The sequence below is a fragment of the Mchenga conophoros genome, linkage group LG16, assembly GCF_057382185.1.
Source record: "Mchenga conophoros isolate Kocher_MC1m ecotype Shallow Benthic linkage group LG16, M_conophoros_male_GT1.1, whole genome shotgun sequence".
Taxonomy (NCBI): Eukaryota; Metazoa; Chordata; class Actinopteri; order Cichliformes; family Cichlidae; genus Mchenga; species Mchenga conophoros.
Genome location: NC_140541.1, coordinates 31,576,188 through 31,596,348, shown reverse-complemented (window position 1 = coordinate 31,596,348; position 20,161 = coordinate 31,576,188). Strand labels below are relative to the sequence as shown.

The 20,161-nt window shown below is 41.8% G+C and overlaps 1 protein-coding gene across 2 annotated transcripts; it reads left to right on the top strand.

Annotated features, from left to right (window-relative positions):
• Positions 1-299: 299 nt before the first annotated feature.
• LOC146557087 (arginine and glutamate-rich protein 1-A-like) lies at positions 300-15,950 on the top strand. 2 transcript variants are annotated; one of them, XM_085248912.1, is made up of 4 exons: positions 303-853; positions 9,271-9,496; positions 13,058-13,141; positions 14,660-15,950. In XM_085248912.1, the coding sequence occupies exons 1-4, from the start codon at positions 522-524 to the stop codon at positions 14,822-14,824; spliced, it is 807 nt and encodes a 268-aa protein (XP_085105038.1). In that variant the 5' UTR covers positions 303-521; the 3' UTR covers positions 14,825-15,950. The 2 variants fall into 2 exon arrangements, 1 of the variants encoding a protein (XP_085105038.1); XR_014888903.1 differs by having other exon boundaries at positions 300-853; positions 9,271-13,141; positions 14,660-14,725.
• The last annotated feature ends 4,211 nt before the right edge of the window (positions 15,951-20,161 follow it).

The window sequence follows — 20,161 nt, the reverse complement described above, 5'->3', positions numbered from 1 at the left end:
TTTTTATTGAGTCTTCTAAAATCCAAAGTTCAAAATGGAATGCCAGAACTTTTCTTAAGCCTTCAATATGTGATTACTTCACTTGTGGAAAGATAAGTTTATGTATCCCAGTTATATATTTTATATAAAATGCATTTTACACTTTTTTAAAATGTATAAATTATATACAAATCATATATTCCCATTCATAAAGGACTTAAATTTGTTGAAATGTTTTGGCTGGTTTCTGGTCTTTTCAGTCTATTAGTTTGCTTTGAGCGGGAAATGCCGAAGAGCGACGGAAAATCCCGAAGCCCGCGGTGCCTGCTGGGAAAACTCATCAAACCGCCATCTTTCCTTAAAGCGAGTTAGTAGGGCAAAACAACAGCTAGTTTGAAGGGTTATTTCTCCAAAATTAACCCGCTGGAGCAGCGCAACATCAGCTGTTCGTGTGAATAAGAAGCTTAAAGAGGAGCGGGCGGAGTGGAGGGCCTGATTCGGTACACATATCAGCCGTAGAATCCAGCAGTCCGCAGGGCACCATGGGCCGCTCTCGGAGCCGCAGCTCGTCCCGGTCCAAGCACTCCAAAAGCAGCAAGCACAGTAAGAAACGGAGCCGGTCCCGGTCGCGATCTCGAGACAGGGAGCGCTCCAAGAAACGCTCCAAGTCCCGAGAGTCGAAGAGGAACCGGCGCAGAGAATCCCGGTCCCGATCCCGGTCCAACACAGCGTCGTCCCGCAGAGAGAGAGCAGCCTCACCGCCGGAGCGCATCGACATCTTCGGCCGGACACTGAGCAAGAGGAACGCGCTTGATGAGAAGCAAAGGAAGGAGGAGGAGGAGAGGAAGGTGGAGATGGAGCGACAGAGGAAGATGTGGGTATATTTAATACAGAAACCGGCACGTAAACTGTTACATAACGATACTGAACCCCAGCCCGTGTTCGGCTACAAGCTAAGCTAAATGCTAGGCTAGCTGCGGTCATTTGCATGGCGATCGTTAGCTCTCTGAGCTAGTTGGCTAACGCTAACAGGCTGCAAAGGCCGCAGCGCCTGTCAGAGGAAAGCTTTACCTGTTCAGGTGGATCACACCTCTAGTTCTACCGTCATTAATTCAGATAAACATAACTATAAACTCGTATTTTAAGCATCATGATAGAATTGTGAGGTTGTTCTCACTGACCTGCAGTTTTCACTTTGGAAAAAAAAACCCTAAAAAAAAAAACCCGGAATCGTGCTGGTAAAGTTGAACTAACGAAGTAATGCATGTTGGATTCTCTTTTAACGTTTAAATATGTCAAATGAGTGGCTATTGGTGTGCAGGTCTGTCAGTTAATCCTGCAGTCATAAACTTCCTGCAGCAGGCAGAGATTTGACTCTCTGACCTGCACTGAAGGTCAGATCAGTAGTGATGTTGATGCTTCAGGAGATGCTGATGCTCAGTTACCGACATGCCTAATGTTTCCATGCTGAGTGAAGAGAAAGCGATCTGTGTGGGTTTAGCTCCAGGTTCTCCACAGACATCAGGGCATCAATTTCAGTGCATAGATTCTTGAAAATCCTGCATTTAGAATGAGGATAAATCTGGCACAGTTAGTGATCTAATAACATTGAGCCCAATATTAAACCAGAGCTGAGGGTGTACTGACAACACCTGGAGTGCTCACTAATGAATGCATGCATACATACAAATGCAAATAAATAAATAAAAAACAAGGACACTGAAAGGACAAACAGCAGTGGAGTTGATGTAAATCCAGAAGAGCGAGGAGCATCACAGCCTCGTGTAAATAAAACAAAATCCCCACAATCTGCTCTAACTTGTATATAGGGCTGCTCGATTATGGCAAAAATGATAATCACCATTATTTTCACTGAAATTGAGATCTCGATTATTTGACGATATTTATTTAACCCTTTAAGACCTACCATAGAACCAAGTTCGCCAGAGCTTATATTATATTTTTACATGCTGTAGTGCCATTTTTGGGAGCATTTCAAGTTGCTATACATCAATACAACTGTTATAGCCCATATTTTAATAATATGTATGCATTAAGTCCATAGTAACTACATTAATTGCAAAAAAGTGTAATAAACTACAAAAAAAAATTGAAAATCGTTTTTGTTTTTTTTTTTACATATATTTCTACTTGGAGAAATTTAAGAGGCTTATCCCTCAAAACTTTAAATACAAAAAAGTTGCAAAAAATAGTTTACACCAACAGGGAATTTATTTTGAGTTTCTTCACAGTTTTATTTTGGAGATACAGCAATTTTTATATACTGCAGGAAAACCAAAAAACAATCCTATGATGCAAATTTGCAAAGAAAACAGCAGGTGCATCAAAATAAACTATTTCCAGCAGTGCAATTCAAGTTCTAAGCATCCCAGAAACTATTCAGAAAAGTATCCGATTGTTAAGTGATGACGTGACGAATCCTACTTCCGGGCCGAAAGTAGTCTGCGTTTAATATGGCTTTTGTGTTGTTAACATGTTTAATAATAATAATAATAATAATAATGGATACTTTATTGATCCCCATGGGGAAATTACCTGTTTTTCTCTGCATTTGACCCATTCACTCAGTGAAGCAGTGGGCAGCCCACTAAGCAGGCGCCCGGGGAGCAGTGTGTAGGGACGGTACCTTGCTCAGGGGTACCTCAGGGTAGCCGTTAAGTGGATTCGAACCGCCGACCTTCCGATCATGGGGCGACCACTTTACCTACTGAGCTATCCCTGCCCCAATGTTAATGTTTTGTATTTTCTTCTATTTAATCTCAAAAAGTGGCACGGTGGTTAGCACCGTTGCCGCACAGCAAGAGGGTCCTGAGTTCAATTCCACCATCAGGCCGGGGTCTTTCTGTGTGGAGTTTGGATGTTCTCCCCGTGTTTGCGTGGGTTCCCTCCGGGTACTCCGGCTTCCTCCCACCGTCTAAAGACATGCAGCTTGTGGGGATAGGTTAATTGGATAATCCAAATTGCCACTAGGTGTGAATGAATGTGAGTGCGAATGGTTGTCTGTCCCTGTGTGTTGGCTCTGTGACAGACTGGCGACCTGTCCAGAGCGTACCCCGCCTCTCGCCCTATGACAGCTGTGATGGGCTCCAGCGCCCCCCGCGACCCTGAAAAGGATAAGCGGAAGCGAATGGATGGATGGATGGAATCTCAAAAAGCTCCTAAAACAGTCAGTGATCACTGTTGACCTCCCTCAGCTTTTATTACCGCTAATCATTTATTTAAGCTCAGTTTTTAAAACCTTAGGATGTAACTACAGCCCAGCCCATGCAGCAGTATATGAATGACTAACCTCGTATTGTGGATGGATTATCTCAGTTGTTCTCCTGGCTGAAGTTTGGTCCTTTTACAGCATCCTGGCATGCGATTACATTTGTTCCTGACCACCGAGAACACTCACGATAACTTTTATCGAGTGGAAAAAAAGTTAGCTTGTTTATATTATGCTAACATAGCTGTGTCGCTAGCGGTCACGTAGCACATCGTTATATACCAGCTAGCCCAACTTCAGTAACCCTACAAACGTCACTGCTGTTTGGTTTTCTGTCTTCATTTATGCTGGAAGTGATAACAGAGCTGTACGTTTTAATTTGTTTCCAAAACCCCGCAGTCAGGACATGCTATATTGTATTTAGATAGAAGCTAGCGAGCTAACTTCCTGCTAACTTCTAACTCCGTTAAATTTCATAAATTCCATTTTCATGGATGCCTGGATGTTAAACTCAATTGTTACACCTGGTAGAGCAGAACGCTGATCATTTTATTAAAGATGAAAGACTTTAGACAGTTTTTCAAGTCTCAGTAATGCCATAGTGATCGTTTGATATATGGACCTGCAGCGGAGTTTAGACCCAGACACGGCTAGTGACGTCAGACTGAACAACCGGATAGAGTCAGTCATGACTTATAAAAACACCAGTATAGGCTTTTAAGGCCTACAAGTAAAAAAAACTACATTTTCCGCGAAAATGACGTCACCTCCGGTTTCGGACAGGAAATGGCGGACATGCGATAGTTCGCGTTGACGTCTTTTTCAATGTGGGAAGTGTTACGAACAGCTGATCGGATCGGCAAAGCATGTTTCTGGAATATTATGTTTTTGTTCCTGCAAGCGCTTTTTATGCAATTTTTGCAAAGCTTCATGTGGAAGGAAACTGTGACCTAGGACAAGCTGATGGCATAAGATGTAAGTACATCTCCTCCGGTTTCATATGCAAAACAAATTATTGCGCTAGCTTACGCGGTTCCGGTTCTACAGGGATTTAAAGGGTTAACAATAACAATGTATTGAAAAATGACTTTAAAAAATAATATAAAATAGTGTGCAAATACTGATAACAGTGCAAATGTTTGCAATATAAGAAATAAATGAAAAATGTAAACATCTGTTTAGTGAACTTTGCAGTGTTGCTCTGTGGTGGAGCTACGACACCGTAGCAAAGTTTACACACTATGTCTACTTGATCCAGTCTGACTCCGCGAACCCATAATGTTTCCACACCACTGAAGTTTTTTTTTTTTTTTTTTTTTTTTTTACCTCTCTTTTCAACCAACGGCAGTCACTCTCCTCTCCAAATAACTTCTGCTTAGCTTTCCGAGCTTCCCTCGGGCCCTCTTAATTGTTGTGACGGGTTTGAAATGCAGAGAGGTGCGCTCGATTTGCCACACGGAGCAGCACGAGAGTAAAGCACGAGGGAGAGGCTAATAATCGGCTCAATCATTTTTAATGATCGTTGAAAGCCCAGAGCGTAATCGAGATTAAAATTCGATTAATTGAGCAGCCCTACTTGTATAGATGAGTCGCTTTATTTTATTTTAAAGCAAAGATGCTCAGAAAAAAGTTTAAAGGCAAATTTAAAAGTACTGTTCATACAATAATAAAGTTCCAGCAGTGGGGCTTTTAACTTTCCCCTCACAGGTGTATTTTGGGGTTGAATTGTTCTTGATGATGCTCTTGCATGATTTCTATGTTGAATGAGTGTTTTTCCTCCAATAAGCACTTTGATTTCTCCTCTGGAGAGATAATTGTATTAACATATAAACTGGAGAGTGAGACATTCAGTGAAAACCTCTTGATTTATTGAATATTAACTTTACTCATTGATTATTTTATCTCACTTCAGCTGTAGCTGTACTAGTAATGAGTGTTTTTGTAGACACAAACAGCTGGACAGCTGTAGCTCTGAGCATTTGGAGAGAATGTGTTTCTCTTATAGAGAATAAATGCACAGATGTTGATGCCTGCAGTTAAAACCATCTGGATTGTTTATTATTAGTTAAGGCGGGTTTCTGTTGTGCTGATTTTTATTTTTATTTTTTTTGTGAGGGATTATATACAGGCTCACGTGGGTAACGACAGCGAGACCTGGAGGGGCGTGATTGGGAGGAACGGCCTCCCTGATCTGAACCCGAGCGGTGCTTTGTTATTGGACTTCTGTGCTAATCACAGTTTGGCCATAACGAACACCCTGTTCGAACATAAGAGTGTCCATAAGTGCACGTGGCACCAGGATGCTCTAGGCCGTAGGTCGATGATCGATTTTGTAATCGTATCACCAGACCTGCGACCATATGTTCTGGACACTCGGGTAAAGAGAGGGGCTGAGCTGTCAACTGATCACCACCTGGTGGTGAGTTGGATCAGGTGGCGGGGGAGGACGCTGGACAGACCTGGTGCACCTAAACGCGTAGTGAGGGTGTGCTGGGAACGTCTAGCAGAGGCCCCAGTCCGCGAGATCTTCAACGCACACCTCCGGCAGAGCTTCAACAGCATTCCGAGGGAGACTGGGGACATTGAGTCCGAATGGACCATGTTCAGCGTCTCCATTGCCGAAGCTGCTGCATTGAGCTGCGGCCGCAAGGTGGTTGGTGCCTGCCGTGGTGGTAATCCCCGAACCAAATGGTGGACACCAGAGGTGAAGGGAGCCACCAGGCTGAAGAAGGAGGCCTATCGGGCTTGGTTAGCCTGTGGGACTCCGGAGGCAGCCGACAGGTATCGACAGGCCAAGCGGAATGCGGCTCGGGCAGTGGCTGAAGCAAAAACTCGGGTGTGGGAGGAGTTCGGAGAGGCCATGGAAAAAGACTTTCGGACTGCCTCGAAGAGATTCTGGCAAACCGTCAGGCGTCTCAGGAGGGGAAAGCGGTGCTCTACCTGCACTGTGTATAGTGCTGGCGGAGCGCTGTTGACGTCGACTGAGAAAATTGTCGGGCGGTGGAAGGAATACTTCGAGGACCTCCTTAATCCCACTGACACGTCTTCCGGGGAGGAAGCAGAGTCTGGGGATGAGGGGTGTGACCCACCGATTTCCGGGGGCGAGGTCACTGAGGCAGTTAAACAACTCCTTGGTGGCAGAGCCCCTGGTGTCGATGAGGTCCGCCCCGAGTTCCTGAAGGCTCTGGACGTTGTAGGGCTGTCTTGGTTGACACGTCTCTGCAATGTTGCGTGGAGATCAGGGGCAGTACCTGTGGACTGGCAGACCGGGGTGGTGGTCCCCATCTTCAAGAAGGGGGACCGGAGGGTGTGTTCCAACTACAGGGGGATCACACTCCTCAGCCTCCCCGGGAAAGTCTATGCCAGGGTGCTGGAGAGGAGGGTTCGTCCGCTAGTCGAACCTCGGATACAGGAGGAACAATGCGGTTTTCGTCCTGGTCGCGGAACACTGGACCAGCTCTTTGTCCTCTCGAGGATACTTGAGGGTGCATGGGAGTTTGCCCAACCAGTCTACATGTGTTTTGTGGACCTGGAGAAGGCATTCGACCGTGTCCCTCGGGGCGTCCTGTGGGAGGTGTTGCGCGAGTATGGGGTGTCTGGCCCATTGCTACGGGCCATTCAATCCCTATACAACCGTTGCAAGAGCTTGGTTCGCATTGCCGGCAATAAGTCGGACTCGTTCCCGGTGGGTGATGGGCTCCGCCAAGGCTGCCCTTTGTCTCCGGTTCTGTTCATAATTTTTATGGACAGGATTTCTAGGCGCAGCCAAGTGGCGGAGGGCTTTCGCTTTGGTGGCCTCAGAATCTCATCTCTGATTTTTGCGGATGATGTGGTTCTGTTGGCTTCATCGGGTGAGGGCCTCCAGCTCGCACTGGAGCGGTTCGCAGCCGAGTGTAACGCAGCGGGAATGAGGATCAGCACCTCCAAATCTGAGGCCATGGTTCTCAGCCGGAAAAGGGTGGAGTGCCCACTCCGGGTCGGGGATGAGTTCCTGCCCCAAGTGGAGGAGTTCAAGTATCTCGGGGTCTTGTTCGCGAGTGATGGGAGAAGGGAGCTGGAGATCGACAGACGGATTGGGGCTGCGGCTGCAGTAATGCGGACGCTGCACCGGTCAGTCGTGGTGAAGAGGGAGCTGAGTGTAAAAGCGAAGCTCTCAATTTACCGGTCGATCTACGTCCCTACCCTCACCTATGGCCACGAGCTGTGGGTAGTGACCGAAAGAACGAGATCGCGGATACAAGCGGCGGAAATGAGCTTCCTCCGAAGGGTGGCTGGCCTCTCCCTTAGAGATAGGGTGAGAAGTTCGGCCATCCGGGAGGGGCTTAGAGTAGAGCAGCTGCTGCTCCACATCGAAAGGAGCCAGCTGAGGTGGTTCGGGCATCTGGCAAGGATGCCCCCTGGGCGCCTCCTGGGCGAGGTGTTCCAGGCATGTCCCACCGGGAGGAGGCCCCGGGGCAGACCCAGGACACGCTGGAGAGATTATATCTCTCGGCTGGCCTGGGAACGCCTTGGTATTCCCCCGGACAAGCTGGAGGAGGTGGCTGGGGAGAGGGAGGTCTGGACCTCTTTGCTTAGGCTGCTACCCCCGCGACCCGACCTCGGATAAGCGGATGAAGATGGATGGATGGATGGATTATATACAGGCATCTGCACAGGGACTCAAACCAGAAACCTTCGATTTACAGTTTGGCTCATGGTGTTAGCAGGTATGCAGGTGCTGATTCCTGCTGTTCTTCAAACTCAGCTGCTACATCTCCATTGAAGCAGCTGGCCATCTTTTCTTTGGTCAAACACTCAGTACAAATACTGCTATAATCAGTAGTTCACAGTTGCAGTCGAAGCGAAATAAAAAGCTAAAAAACATCAACTGAAACCAAACTCAGTAAATGTCTCACCCTGTAGTCCACATGTGAACACAATGGTCCACTGAGAGGAAAAATCAAAGTTTTCATTAGTGAAAAAACAGCTATTCTTCATGTCATTAGTCTGCTCGATTAATGCAGTACTCCCACAAAAGTAAGTAATACAACTTGTTGAATTTAAGAAACACAAATGTGAGTGAAAAGTGGATACTTGGCTTTAACAGGAAGGCCTATTTTAAAGTCAAATTCTATTGATATTTAAAACTTATTTGGTTTAAACAGGATGCAGAGAGAATCAGGACGCATTGAACAACCACAAAACCTGCTGCAACAGCTAAACATCACAAACTGACTTAAACACACAGCTTAAAAAAAAAATTGAGTAACTGTGTTAACTTAATCCTCGTTACTGAAATAATCCTATTTCAGATTTTAATGAAACAGCTGTGACCGTAAATACATCCATGTTGACTGCAGCTTTTCAGGTGCGTGTCTGTGTGTGTGAGAGCCTCCAGGTAATATAACACACAGCCCACACCTGGCTTCCTGTCTGTCTGTCCCGTCTCCTTTCTCCTGCTGCCTAACAGCCACAGGGCCCATTAACCGGGCATACAAATGTAAATATAAAGGATGCTGGGCAGGGCTGGGTCCAGTTTCTGGTTTCCACAGCCTGACAGAGTGAAACCAGATCCCTGAGAGGGTGGAGAGTGTGTGTTTACATCGCTACTAATAAGTTCCTGTTCACACAAAAAGAACAGTTTAAAGAAAAGATAAACAGGAGGGCAGGTGACCTCCATCTAAATTCCACAAAGCACTCAGAAAAACAGTCTAAATTGCACCCAATCTCACATTTGAAATTAAAAATGTCCTCATTGTTGAATTATGTATATTTAAGAGCGGTTTAAAGCAGTTTAGTAAATTCTTAAATATCCATTTGAACAATAGCCTTTCTGTTAATTTTTTTTTTTACCTGATCAGCTGTGTTGTAATATTGGGTTTGGTATGGCTCGTAAAAACCACTCTCAGGTATGATGAATTAAAAACTGGTTGGTTAGCTTTGGGTAAATACAGACTAAGCTTTTATTTTGAGATATTTCAAAGCGGTTCGGTGTGGTTTATTTGATTAGCAATTAAATAGTTCTCCGTTTTAAAACCGAAACACGAATTAGCGACATGCTAACCTTTTGTTCTTTCCTTTAGCCGGCAGCAGGAGATTGAGGAGAAGCTGATCGAGGAGGAGACGGCGCGGCGAGTTGAGGAGCTCGTGGCCAAACGTGTGGAGGAGGAGCTCGAGAAGCGGAAAGACGAGATTGAGCGGGAAGTGCTGCGACGCGTCGAGGAGGCGAAGCGCATCATGGAGCGGCAGCTGCTGGAAGAGCTGGAGCGGCAGCGGCAAGCCGAGCTGGCGGCACAGAAGGCCAGAGAGGTAACGCTCGGTCGTTTGGAACGCAGCCCCTCCCTTACCCCTACACCACCCCGTACCCAAACCCCTTCAGCTCCCTTCACCTCTCAGTTTCCCACTCTGACTGGGTCTTTGGTCTTTTATTTTAACTGTTTAAAGTGTAACCCAGCCATGGCACAAGTTTCACACAGTTGGATGCAGCTGTGCTCAAGGAAAGTGGCAGCTTTCAGAATAAAAGGAAAAGGGAGTACCTTGGCTTCAGATACTAAAGCAAATCAATATATCCAAGGGTATAATGAATGTTCTTCATTGGTGTAAATTACTGAAGTAATAATAACAGCAGTGACGAGAATAATAACGAAATTCCTGTCATTCACTTTTTTTTTTTTTTTTTGCAGTAGTTGCATTTCAGCTCAGTGTGGGAGTCTTTCAGGCTGTTAGCTTAGTTTCTCTTTTCATTAGTCAGTGAGTGGACCTCTCATAGTGAAAAACCATCCAATGGGTTTTAAATCGAAACAAACTACCATGTTACCTCAACTCTCCAGCTGTTTATCCAAAAAATTTCACTTATTCCTGAAATCATGGGTAAGGTGATATGTTTTTACACATTCGAGTATTTGAAAAATTATATTGTTTATGTGTTTATCTTGTGTCTACCCTGAGTTTGGTAGGATGTAACGTGCTACAGTTAAAAGGTTAAAAGTTGACATTTTATTTCTGTTTAAAAAAAAATTATAATTTAAAAGAGATTAGAGGATAGCAGTGCATTTCTAACTTGCTGGTGAGAGTTTTGCCATGGCGGGTTTCAAAACAATATTCATTTCTTTTCTGGTTTACTCAAATTTCTTAGTTTTGTATTTAAGGTATAAATTTAAAAGAAAATATATATATATATATAAAGATTAAACTTTACCAACTAGATTGCTGCCTGTCAGTGGTTATTTTAGGGTTTCTTTTGTTTTTTAAGGCTTTTTAAAAACATACTATACTATGCAATTATTACAAGTCTGACATTGTAACTGCCATTATTAGGGTGGATTTTTTTTTTTTTTCTTTCCCGGGCCCCAAAACAAATTTTTCTGAATCTAACAATCGAAACCGTGATATAAAATATTCAAGGCGAAAACAAAACTTATAGAGGCAGTTACATAAGTCCTGTCTCACTGCTGGAATATTTATTAAACTGAAAGTTTTTTTTCTTCCGACTTTTATCAGAATAAGTGAACGTAAGATTTACAGACGTTCTATCTGCGAATCTTACGTTCAATTATTATCAGGGAAATCTTCAGTGGTGTGAAACGTGTTATTTAACTTGTTTCTGTGCATAGTCAAGGTATAGACCATGACTTTTTAATAAGTGGAAGAGAGACTTCTGGATTATTCACTTAATCAGCCAGGGATCTGAACTGATTTAGTTATTCATTTTAAAAAAAGCCCACAGGTTTCTAATTGAATAATGAATAGCTAATTTGTTTGAATACAGGTAATTAGTCTTTTGAATTCAGTATTTCACAGTGCAGTTTTTATTTATTTATATTATGTAATCTTTAGCTCTACAGATGTTTTTGTTAATTTAAGTGTGAGTATTTTTATTCCAAATTTTACCTTGTTGAGATGTTTGTCATTGTATTGCACTTTAGGCTATTAGGCTAGGCTGTGTTTAACTTCATTTAGCTGATAAAGCTGGATTTTTCCAACTCTTGGGATTAAGTGTATTATTTTAATACATACAGACTTATTTTAAATTACCTGAACTTAACTTGTCTTAACTTATCTGAACTTACCTCAAGTTAACTTATCCAAAGCTTAACTTCTAGAACACAGCTGAGCTGAACTTATTGCAACTTACTGCACAGTAACTTACTTTTACTCATTATACTTGATAATAATTTGTGTGAAACTACTTGAATTTAAGTTCAGATTAGTTAAATTGGCTTTAATTCTTAACTTAGCATAAGATGAGTTTAGATAGTTTCAGCTTATTAGTTGGAGCTTATCTTGATTTAGGCTAAACTAATCATTTCAGGTATCTGAACCACTACATGGTTGTTACTATATACACATACCAATTGTTTTGGTTGTTTTAGTTTGGTACTTGTGTGACATTGTTTGGTTCATTTGGTATTCCTGCTCATGTTTTAACTATCAAAATGTTTTGCTTTAAAACCTGATTTGTGCTGTGAATTTGTTGAATTTTGGAAGGTAATAAGCAGATTAATGTCGTTAGTCTTCAGTTGGTAATAGCCTGTATACCTGATGAAGGTCAGATGGACAAAAACATTGTAATTTAATTTGTTTTCCAGCAAAAAGTGAGAGTTTGCACAGGAAAGATGCTAGGACATCTGCTAAGTAAGGTCTTCTGGGGTCTTGCCTTTAACTTTATTCAAACTGATTTCTTTTCAGATGCTTAGTCGCCCTAAAGGTTCCTTTTTAAACTAAGAACAAACAACCCTGGCTCCCCTCCCTGGGCACTATTAAGAAAAATGGCGTTTGTTTACATCACAGTATTGTGAATGAGCGGTCCAGCTAAAGCGCAGCGGCCATTGACTCGGGACTAATAGGCTAAGAAATGTACCCCCCAACTCTTTGTTTACCCTCAGGACTAGGAAGAAAGGTCAGCGATGTGTAGAAATGTTCATCACATCTGTTTTAATCCACCTCACCTGCTCTTTAACTCTTTGGGGGAGGGGAACATTACAGGGACGCTTCATTTCCTGTTTCCTGTCCTGACAGGTTAATCCCCTCTCACCTGTGTCACCTGTTGATGATTTTTGTGGAGCTTTTGGAACAAAATGTGTTGATTTATTTTTGTGCTGACAACTTGCTTCTCCTGTAGGCTCAGTTTGGAAATGTGTTTGTGCTGTTTTTTTTGTTAATTTTTTGGAAACACCACCTTCCTAACTAGCATTGACCTGCAACCTTTCAGCTCAGCCGTGACCCGCGTCCTGTACTGTAAGTGTACCGTGGGCGGGTCCACTTCGAACACACACACACACTCTCTCTCTCTCACACACACACACACACTTACATACTTGCACAAACACACACCTGCACACAAACACAGACAAACATCTTTGTACTGCACTCCTTCACCGCGGCTGCAGGCTAAGCCGTAAACTGATCAGTAATAAAGAGGAATGGCGCCGTATGGCAGAAACCCCCATATCTACCTACCCACACCAGGAGCGCTCCTGTCTCTGCAGGGGCCACACAGTCCGGACGAGACAGTAAATATTCAACCGTTTAACGCTTTCACCAGTTGTGTAGGTACACAGGAAAATGGTATACGTGCATTGGTGAGCCAAAACTATTCCCTCCTTTATTTTTCTCTTGCTTATAAACATGTTAAAAAGCAGCAGCAGCTTTGATTGTCTGTCTTTTTTATATATGTCTTCTATTGATGAGTGTAATCATGCAGCACTAGGTGTGTGTTAGTCTTTAATTTTTCTCTAGGCAGCATTAGAGGGATTTTTAAAAATGTGTGAGAGGCTGAACAAACTTGTCGTGAGTGTGTGAGTGAGCGCGTGCGTGCGTGCCTTTTGTGGCCTGTTCGTGCGCTAACATATCATCGTGTTGCTTGTTTAGGAAGAAGAAAAATCGAAGCGGGAGGAGCTGGAAAAAATCCTGGAGGAGAATAACCGCAAGATCGCAGAGGCTCAGGCCAAACTGGTACGCCAAAATGGACACACAACTATCTGTCGTTAGCATCCACTGAGCAGTGTGTTCTCACCATCAGCAATAATTTTACATTATCAACACATAAAAGTTAACGCAACTTAAAAATAAGGCAAAACTATTTAGCTTACTATTTAGATTACTCATTTAGGGTTTGTGAATAAAATATTCAGCTCGCACTAGACACTGAAAACTGTTTGATTATCGTGATGAATCTTCTCTTATTCAGAGAGAGATCTCTTTGAGTTAAAATACAAAAATTTCCAATTTGTCATCAACATGCAAAATTCTGCAATTTGGAAAAACGTTTAACGTTCTAATTATGCTAACAAGAAAATGGCTTTCTTTGGCCACGATACTGGGCTGTATAAACAGGTATCGATAAAATAAATTGTGAAATTTCAAATCAAAGTAATGTTCAAAACCCCCCCAGAGAAGTGTATGTTCTAGAAATCCTTGCACTGTTGAGTCGTTGCATATTTACATGCAAGAACATAGTTTAAACATTATTTGGTTTTGATGAAGGGACCCCGGGTCAGAAAGAGGTCTAGTGGTTAATTCAAAGACTGAAGTTGGATTGAAAAATTGGATTGATTTGAGAAACTGACATTCATCAGCTTTTAATGTCGTGACTACATCTTTAATCCAAAAATCAGGACGGATTGAGACCTTAAGGCTTTTTGCTGTGACATTACTGGGTATGGCAACACTCCACTGGCAGGAAACAGTGTCTACGCAGTGGCTTTGAGTTGATGGTTATCAGCCATGGAAACGGATCTGCAAATAAGTGGGACAGGGAAAAAATAAATTCTGCAGTTTTGTTTATTTGAATCAGGGTCAAACTATAGAAAACCAGCATTCCTGTAATACTTCAAAAACCAAAATGAATGTTTAAGAAGAAAAAAAAAATTAGGACCAATCAAAATTGTGTATTGTGGTTTTTTGTTTTTGTTTTTTATTTTGCTTTTACAAGGGAGCCGTAGAACAAGTTACACAGTACAATAATGCTTCTATGATGGTGACGAGAAATAAATCTAATTACATAATCTAAAAGTAAAATCACGTGTTGTCTAAATCTCAGTCGTATTTACTATTTAAATTGAATGGAATCGATTTTAACAACTCAATCTAACGAGTACGTGTTTATTGTTTAATAAAATTGATACGGAATTAATTAATTAATTAATTTCATTGTTTAAGTGTAATAGAAAAATAAATAAATAATTTATTATTATATTATAGCAGAATAAATAAATAATCAGCTAAATCTAACAGAATAACTTTTATTGCCTAAATTTAATGAAGTAATTTTACTGCTACTTACTACTACTATTTGTTAGTATGGGGGGAAAAAATACAAACACCTGTTGTAGTTCCTTCAGCAGCAATATTCTTGGAAACACGGCACATTTAAGGAGCTTCATTTACTTGGATTTACTTGACCTGGCGGTAAGTGTAATCATGGCCTTACGTGACCCCGCCCCTGATTCCTTTTTTGTGTCTGTCCCACAGGCTGAGGATCAGTTGCGTATTGTGGAAGAGCAGAGAAAGATCCACGAGGAGCGCATGAAGCTGGAGCAGGACCGGCAGAAGCAGCAGAAGGAGGAGCAGAAAATCATCCTCGGCAAGGGCAAGTCCAGGCCCAAGCTCTCCTTCACCCTGAAGGCCACAGAATAAGACTGCTCCCCCTTCGTCCGCAGGTCATCCCCCTCCCCCATCCAGCTCCTTTCTCCTCCTCCTCCTCATCATTCAGCCCCACTCCTCCTCCTCTGTGGAACGCTCGCTTCGTTTTGGAAGTGCTGAAAGAAGGGGGGGCGCAACCAGCGTGTTAACTCGCTCCCTCCCAGCTTTGAAGAGGAGGCAGCTCTTCACCCTAGGACCATCGCCCCCTCCTCCTCATCCTCACCCTGCTGCACAGATGACTCTTGTGCTTCTGGGTTGTTTTTGTTTGTTTGTTTTGGTTTTTGTTTTTTTTTTTTTTTTTTAGAAAACTTGAACTTTTTTTGATGTAGATGCTCTAACGTGTCCCTCGCCCTGCCACCCGGTTAAGTCTTAACTCTCGTGCTCTTCTTACGGCCTGAAAGGCAGACCTGATAGGCATCTGACTGTCTAGCTCGGCTCGGCTCATGTGCAGCATGGGAGTCGGCCTGTGGGTTTCCTGTTTGCAGACTCTGTGGTTACCAAATCACAGACTTTAAAAAGCACAGCAAACTTCCCGTCCAGCTCGCCCTCCATTTTAAAAATCCTGCTCCTCTTCTTCTGTGGCTCTGCTTCAGCTCCGCCTGCCGTATGCATTTTGGCTTTTAAATGTTGTCCTAAGAGGAACAATTTAAAAAAAAGAAATAGAAATGAGGTGAACCCGCCGCTCGACTCCCAGACTGCCCATGATCGAACTGCCGGAACCTCCTGCAGGAAACTGAGGAGAGATGGCATTTTCCTGTCTGATGTAATATCATGTGCTGCATCTCCCTCCTCACTCCGAGTTAAAGATAAAAATGTGTAGGAGACAAAAAGCCACAGTCTGTGTTCTGTCCCTCAGTCATGTGCTAGTAAATTAACGGGCGAGGTAAGTGTTGATTCGTAGAGGACTGATTCGCACAAGTTCAGGTAAGACGAGGATTGAGGTCAGCGCGAGTGTGGATGTGTTTTAAGTGTGTGTGAATGTGAGTGTGTGTGCGTGTGGCTGACCTCAGGTGGGTATATAAAGACTTTTTGTTATGTTGTGGCATTTTGAATTTGTCATGTAATTTCCCCCCAATTGTCAAGGGACTGAACAGATCAATAAATCCATTGAATGCCTACACTGACCCGTGTGATGCTTTCCTGAGCTTCTATCTTATTTAATTCAGCCCTTCACAGTTTCATCTTTAATCAGGTAGCCCGATCAGTGACAAATTTTAATGGCGCCGTTGGCACCACTTTGGAAATTTATTTATTTTTTTCTCAGCGGTCCATTTTCTCCTCTCGAGTCAATACATCACTGTCAGGTTAACCAAATCCCTGTAACAACATTGCCTAATTAGTTGGCAGCTGCAATTTGAGATTTTTCTGCAGCTGCTGGTTTGTTTCCAGCTCGTAACGGCAAGTGAGGTCGCTGCAAGCCGACCGTTCGCTAGATTACAGAGGATGACAAATGACCTCGGCAAACCCGCATTTCAATGCAGCTCAAACCCAACTCTAATGAATCCAATCGAAACTGTCAACCTGCGTTTGAGGGTGTAAGTGAAGCGGTGACGGATGGTGATATTAATGTGGCGAGTTACTAAACTCGGGTCACCAGGCTGAGCTCTGCTAATCGGAGGAACAACCCAAAATGCTGCGGTCCATTTTAAAACGGGCAAACCCAAAGTGCTTTCTGCTGAATGGAGATGGACCAGCAATATAAGCATAAAACCAAAGAGCAAAGCTTTACTTAAAATAAATTAAAAAAAAAAAAAAAAAAAAACAGCTGAAGGAAAAATGTAACCCAAAACTTGACAGTATATACAAGAAGACCACATTTTTCTTTATTTTACTCTAGAAATGTTTAATATATTTGGAAATGTTTGGATTTCACATAGTACCATAAAACCAGAAAAACACCTGAACAATATAACATGCAAATAAAAAAAATTAAAAATAAATTAATAAAACTACTTTTTTTTTTTATGATGAATGTCAGTTTAAAGCTTTAATATAATACTAAAATAGGTTTTATTTATTTATCTTTAATTATTATGGCACAGGAAAGCTGGGAGACCGAAAGCAATGGAGTAGACGGCAAATAACCCAGAGCAGATTCAAACTGCTTATCCTGGTGAACCTACTTGAATGTTTAATATTTTTAACAAGAAGCACTGAGATTTCACAGGATATAATAAACTTTTTCCGTGTTTAAGCTTAGTCTTGCTAGCTAACACAATCTGGAAAAAATGTTTGTTAGTAAATTATTTTTATATTATTTAATTAGTTTTGAATGTCTGGTTGGGTTTGGGCACTAAAGCTAATTACTAAGAAAAAGATGGTGGTTTGATTTATTTATTTATTTTTTCAAGTGAAATAAGTTAGCTTTTGATAGCGTTCACTGTAGCTTAGCTAAAATGACCATTTTCCCTCTTTAAAAAAAAAGATTCATTTTATTGCTGAAACAATTTTGTGATTCAGTTCTATATCGCATAAATGGTACTAAACAAAGAACGAAATATTGCTAAATTAGCTTAGTGAACAGTAACCTAGCCGACCTTAATTGCCTCTATTAGGAGTTTTACCTGATTTTACATAAATAATTTATTTATTATTTCCTTTGTGCCTGTCCTTGTGTTTGTGGGGGTTTTTTTTTTTGTTTTTTTTAATGAGTACATGGGCTGTTATATTTATGTTCATTTTAATTTGGTTTATATGGCCGAGGATACTCTTTGGAAACAAATGTCGCATTGGTTGCTATTTTCTAAATAACTTGGCTAGGTTAGCTAGTAATAGCTGTAGCTATAGCCTTGTTGCTTTTTTTCCCGCACTTTAAAAGTGCTGCTTCTGTGCTTTTCTTTTTTTTTTTCAAAAAGAATAAAAATAAATGTTTTAAAGAAATTAGCACCAGTAGCTTAAGATGGCCTAGATTAGCTAAATTATCATTTAAACTTTAAATTGGGAGTTCATTTGTTTCAGTTTACCTCCTTTCAAACTAATAAAGCTCAAATCACAAGTCAGTCTGAGAATTAAATATGTAGGTTTAGTTTTAAATTAGTAAAAAAAAATTTAAATGTTGAGGTTATGGACAGTTACATTGACTTGCTGTTTATTTACACATGTTATGCAGTTTGAATTATTTTAGCATGGTCAATGCACATTACATATATTTTGACAATAAGCGTTCATTTCTCAAAGTAAATCGGGAACTAGAAAAGGTGCTGTGAGTGTAAATGTCAGAGGTAAATAACTACTGTGTTTAAACATGTAAACCACCTTCAGACCTCACCCAAGTGTCTGCAGGCAGAACAAAGCAGCGCCATTAGGGCTCCACGGCTTTTATAGAGGCACTAAATAAAATTATTAAAACATGAATGGATGAAAGCTTAATTTAAGCCTTCAGTTTAAATGTAATAATATTTACAGAGCGGTGAGAATAGCTCATATGATTCAAACCGAAACCAAGCCTGCAGGTGCAGGTTACAACTTACTTTGTTATTTTTGTTAATGCTCTCCAAGCGGTGCACAGAACCGGAGCTAAATAAAATATTGGTTCATTTATTCATACTGTGACTTCCTGCCGGAGTCAGGCGGTCCCTCTGAGTCTGGAGCCACACGTCGGTGAGACTGTCACAGAAGCTGCGAAAACATCCACCGCCCGACCCGGGTGCCCGGCGGACCCACAGCCCGCGGCGGTGCGCTCCTCTGCGGGCTGAGCGCTGCTGCGTGTCCCGCTGCAGCTGACCGGAGCCCGGACCTGCTGGAGCAAGTTTAGGGTGTAAAAACACAACTGAGCCTTAGTAGAGTTCCTTAAAACACAGTGAAACGAGGGAGTTTTTAAACGACAGTGTGTTTTCATAGTTTTTGGATAAGAGACACATCCCGCACTGTTTCCTTTTACCTGGAATGAACTTATTTCCTCTTCCTCCTCACCTGTCTGCAAGAAAGTAAAAGGTGTGCAAGAAAAAAAAGGTGTTTTTAAACTTGAATTTCTCTTGAACCGAACTTACACGAAACTTAAAACCACTTTTATTTCCACAAACTTGAATGAAATTAAGTTTCCACGCAACTCCCTACATCTTTTAACTGCTGAAAAAAACAGAGGTGAGTTTAAATCCTGTGCAGACTGACCTCCTGTTTCTAAGTGTCAGACAGTCACTGGTAAGTGCGTGCGTGTGTTTTACGCTTGTTTTGGCTGATCTTTGCGCACAGACGCTTTCGTGGCCCGACGGCTTCAGGAAGAGCTTTTAAGACTGGCAGAAGCTTCCTCTGTCCTGATTCAAACAGAAACAATTAGAATCATCAATAAAAACAAATAGTGGGGATTAAAGGCTGCTCATGAGGACTTTCAGGTGAGAAAAGGATATTTTTTTTCCTGTAGGTTTGTCACAGACTAGAGGTGCAGCAGCAATAATACAGTAAAGCATATTTAGAGCTGTGCCCATCCGGCATCTAAATTCAATTAAAGTGAAGCTCTGACAATAAACATCCAGCTTCGAATGCAGCTCTGTGTGTTGATTCCGGGCCGGCAGAGGAGAGGGGAGGACGGGGGGACTCCTCAATTATCTCCCGGGTGAAGATCCGCAAAACAAACACCCGCAATCCACTTTAAAACCGCAGATAGCGTGAAGTGTGAGAGAGTGTGAAAACTTCACAGAGCGGAGTGCTCATTAAATTAGAAGCTGTTTACCAAAAGTCAGCAGGTGTGACTGTTTCATTTCAATAAACAGATAAAACAGTAATAATAATGTTTGTAGAGTTAATTGAACGAAGGCTGAGCATGTTTGACGGCTGGAAAATATTATTTATTACAGGAAAGGAGTCCTAGGACACAGCAGAACTAATTTTTATCCCCTGAAAATGTTTATTTAAAGGTGTGAATGTGTGTAAATTTAATTTACTGGGCAACACACAGGCGGGAAATAATGTTTTTAGAAGTAATTATGCAAAGTCTGAGCATATTAAATATTTTTATTAAAGGGGGAAGTCCTGAAACAGAGAAATAAACTGGTTTGGGGCCTCTAAAGACGTTTCAAAATGGTTAAATGTTTGTAATCTCAATAAAAGGGGAATAAACGGGTAAAAAGTCTCGTTTTTATTATTTAAACCAACTGTGAGAATGTCAGAAGGCTGGAATTTTTATTTATTAAAGGGGAAAAACTTTAATCCTGTAAAACCCTTTTTTTTTCATAAAAGTGCGAATGTGTTTCATGTCAATATACAGGTATGAGATAAAATATAAAAAGTGAATTAGACAAAGTGTGGGCATGTTAACAGTCTCTAAAATGTCTCCATTGGAGGGACCGAGTCCTGAAACGTCATTCCGAGCCTTTAAAAAACGTTTTAAAGGTG

Excerpts from the sequence above, each read along its gene's own strand:
- LOC146557087 (XM_085248912.1), top strand. The coding sequence starts at position 522 with ATGGGCCGCTCTCGGAGCCGCAGCTCGTCCCGGTCCAAGCACTCCAAA. Across the intron at positions 9,497-13,057 it reads CGGCACAGAAGGCCAGAGAG|GAAGAAGAAAAATCGAAGCG; the intron begins GTAACGCTCGGT and ends TTGCTTGTTTAG. Across the intron at positions 13,142-14,659 it reads CAGAGGCTCAGGCCAAACTG|GCTGAGGATCAGTTGCGTAT; the intron begins GTACGCCAAAAT and ends TCTGTCCCACAG.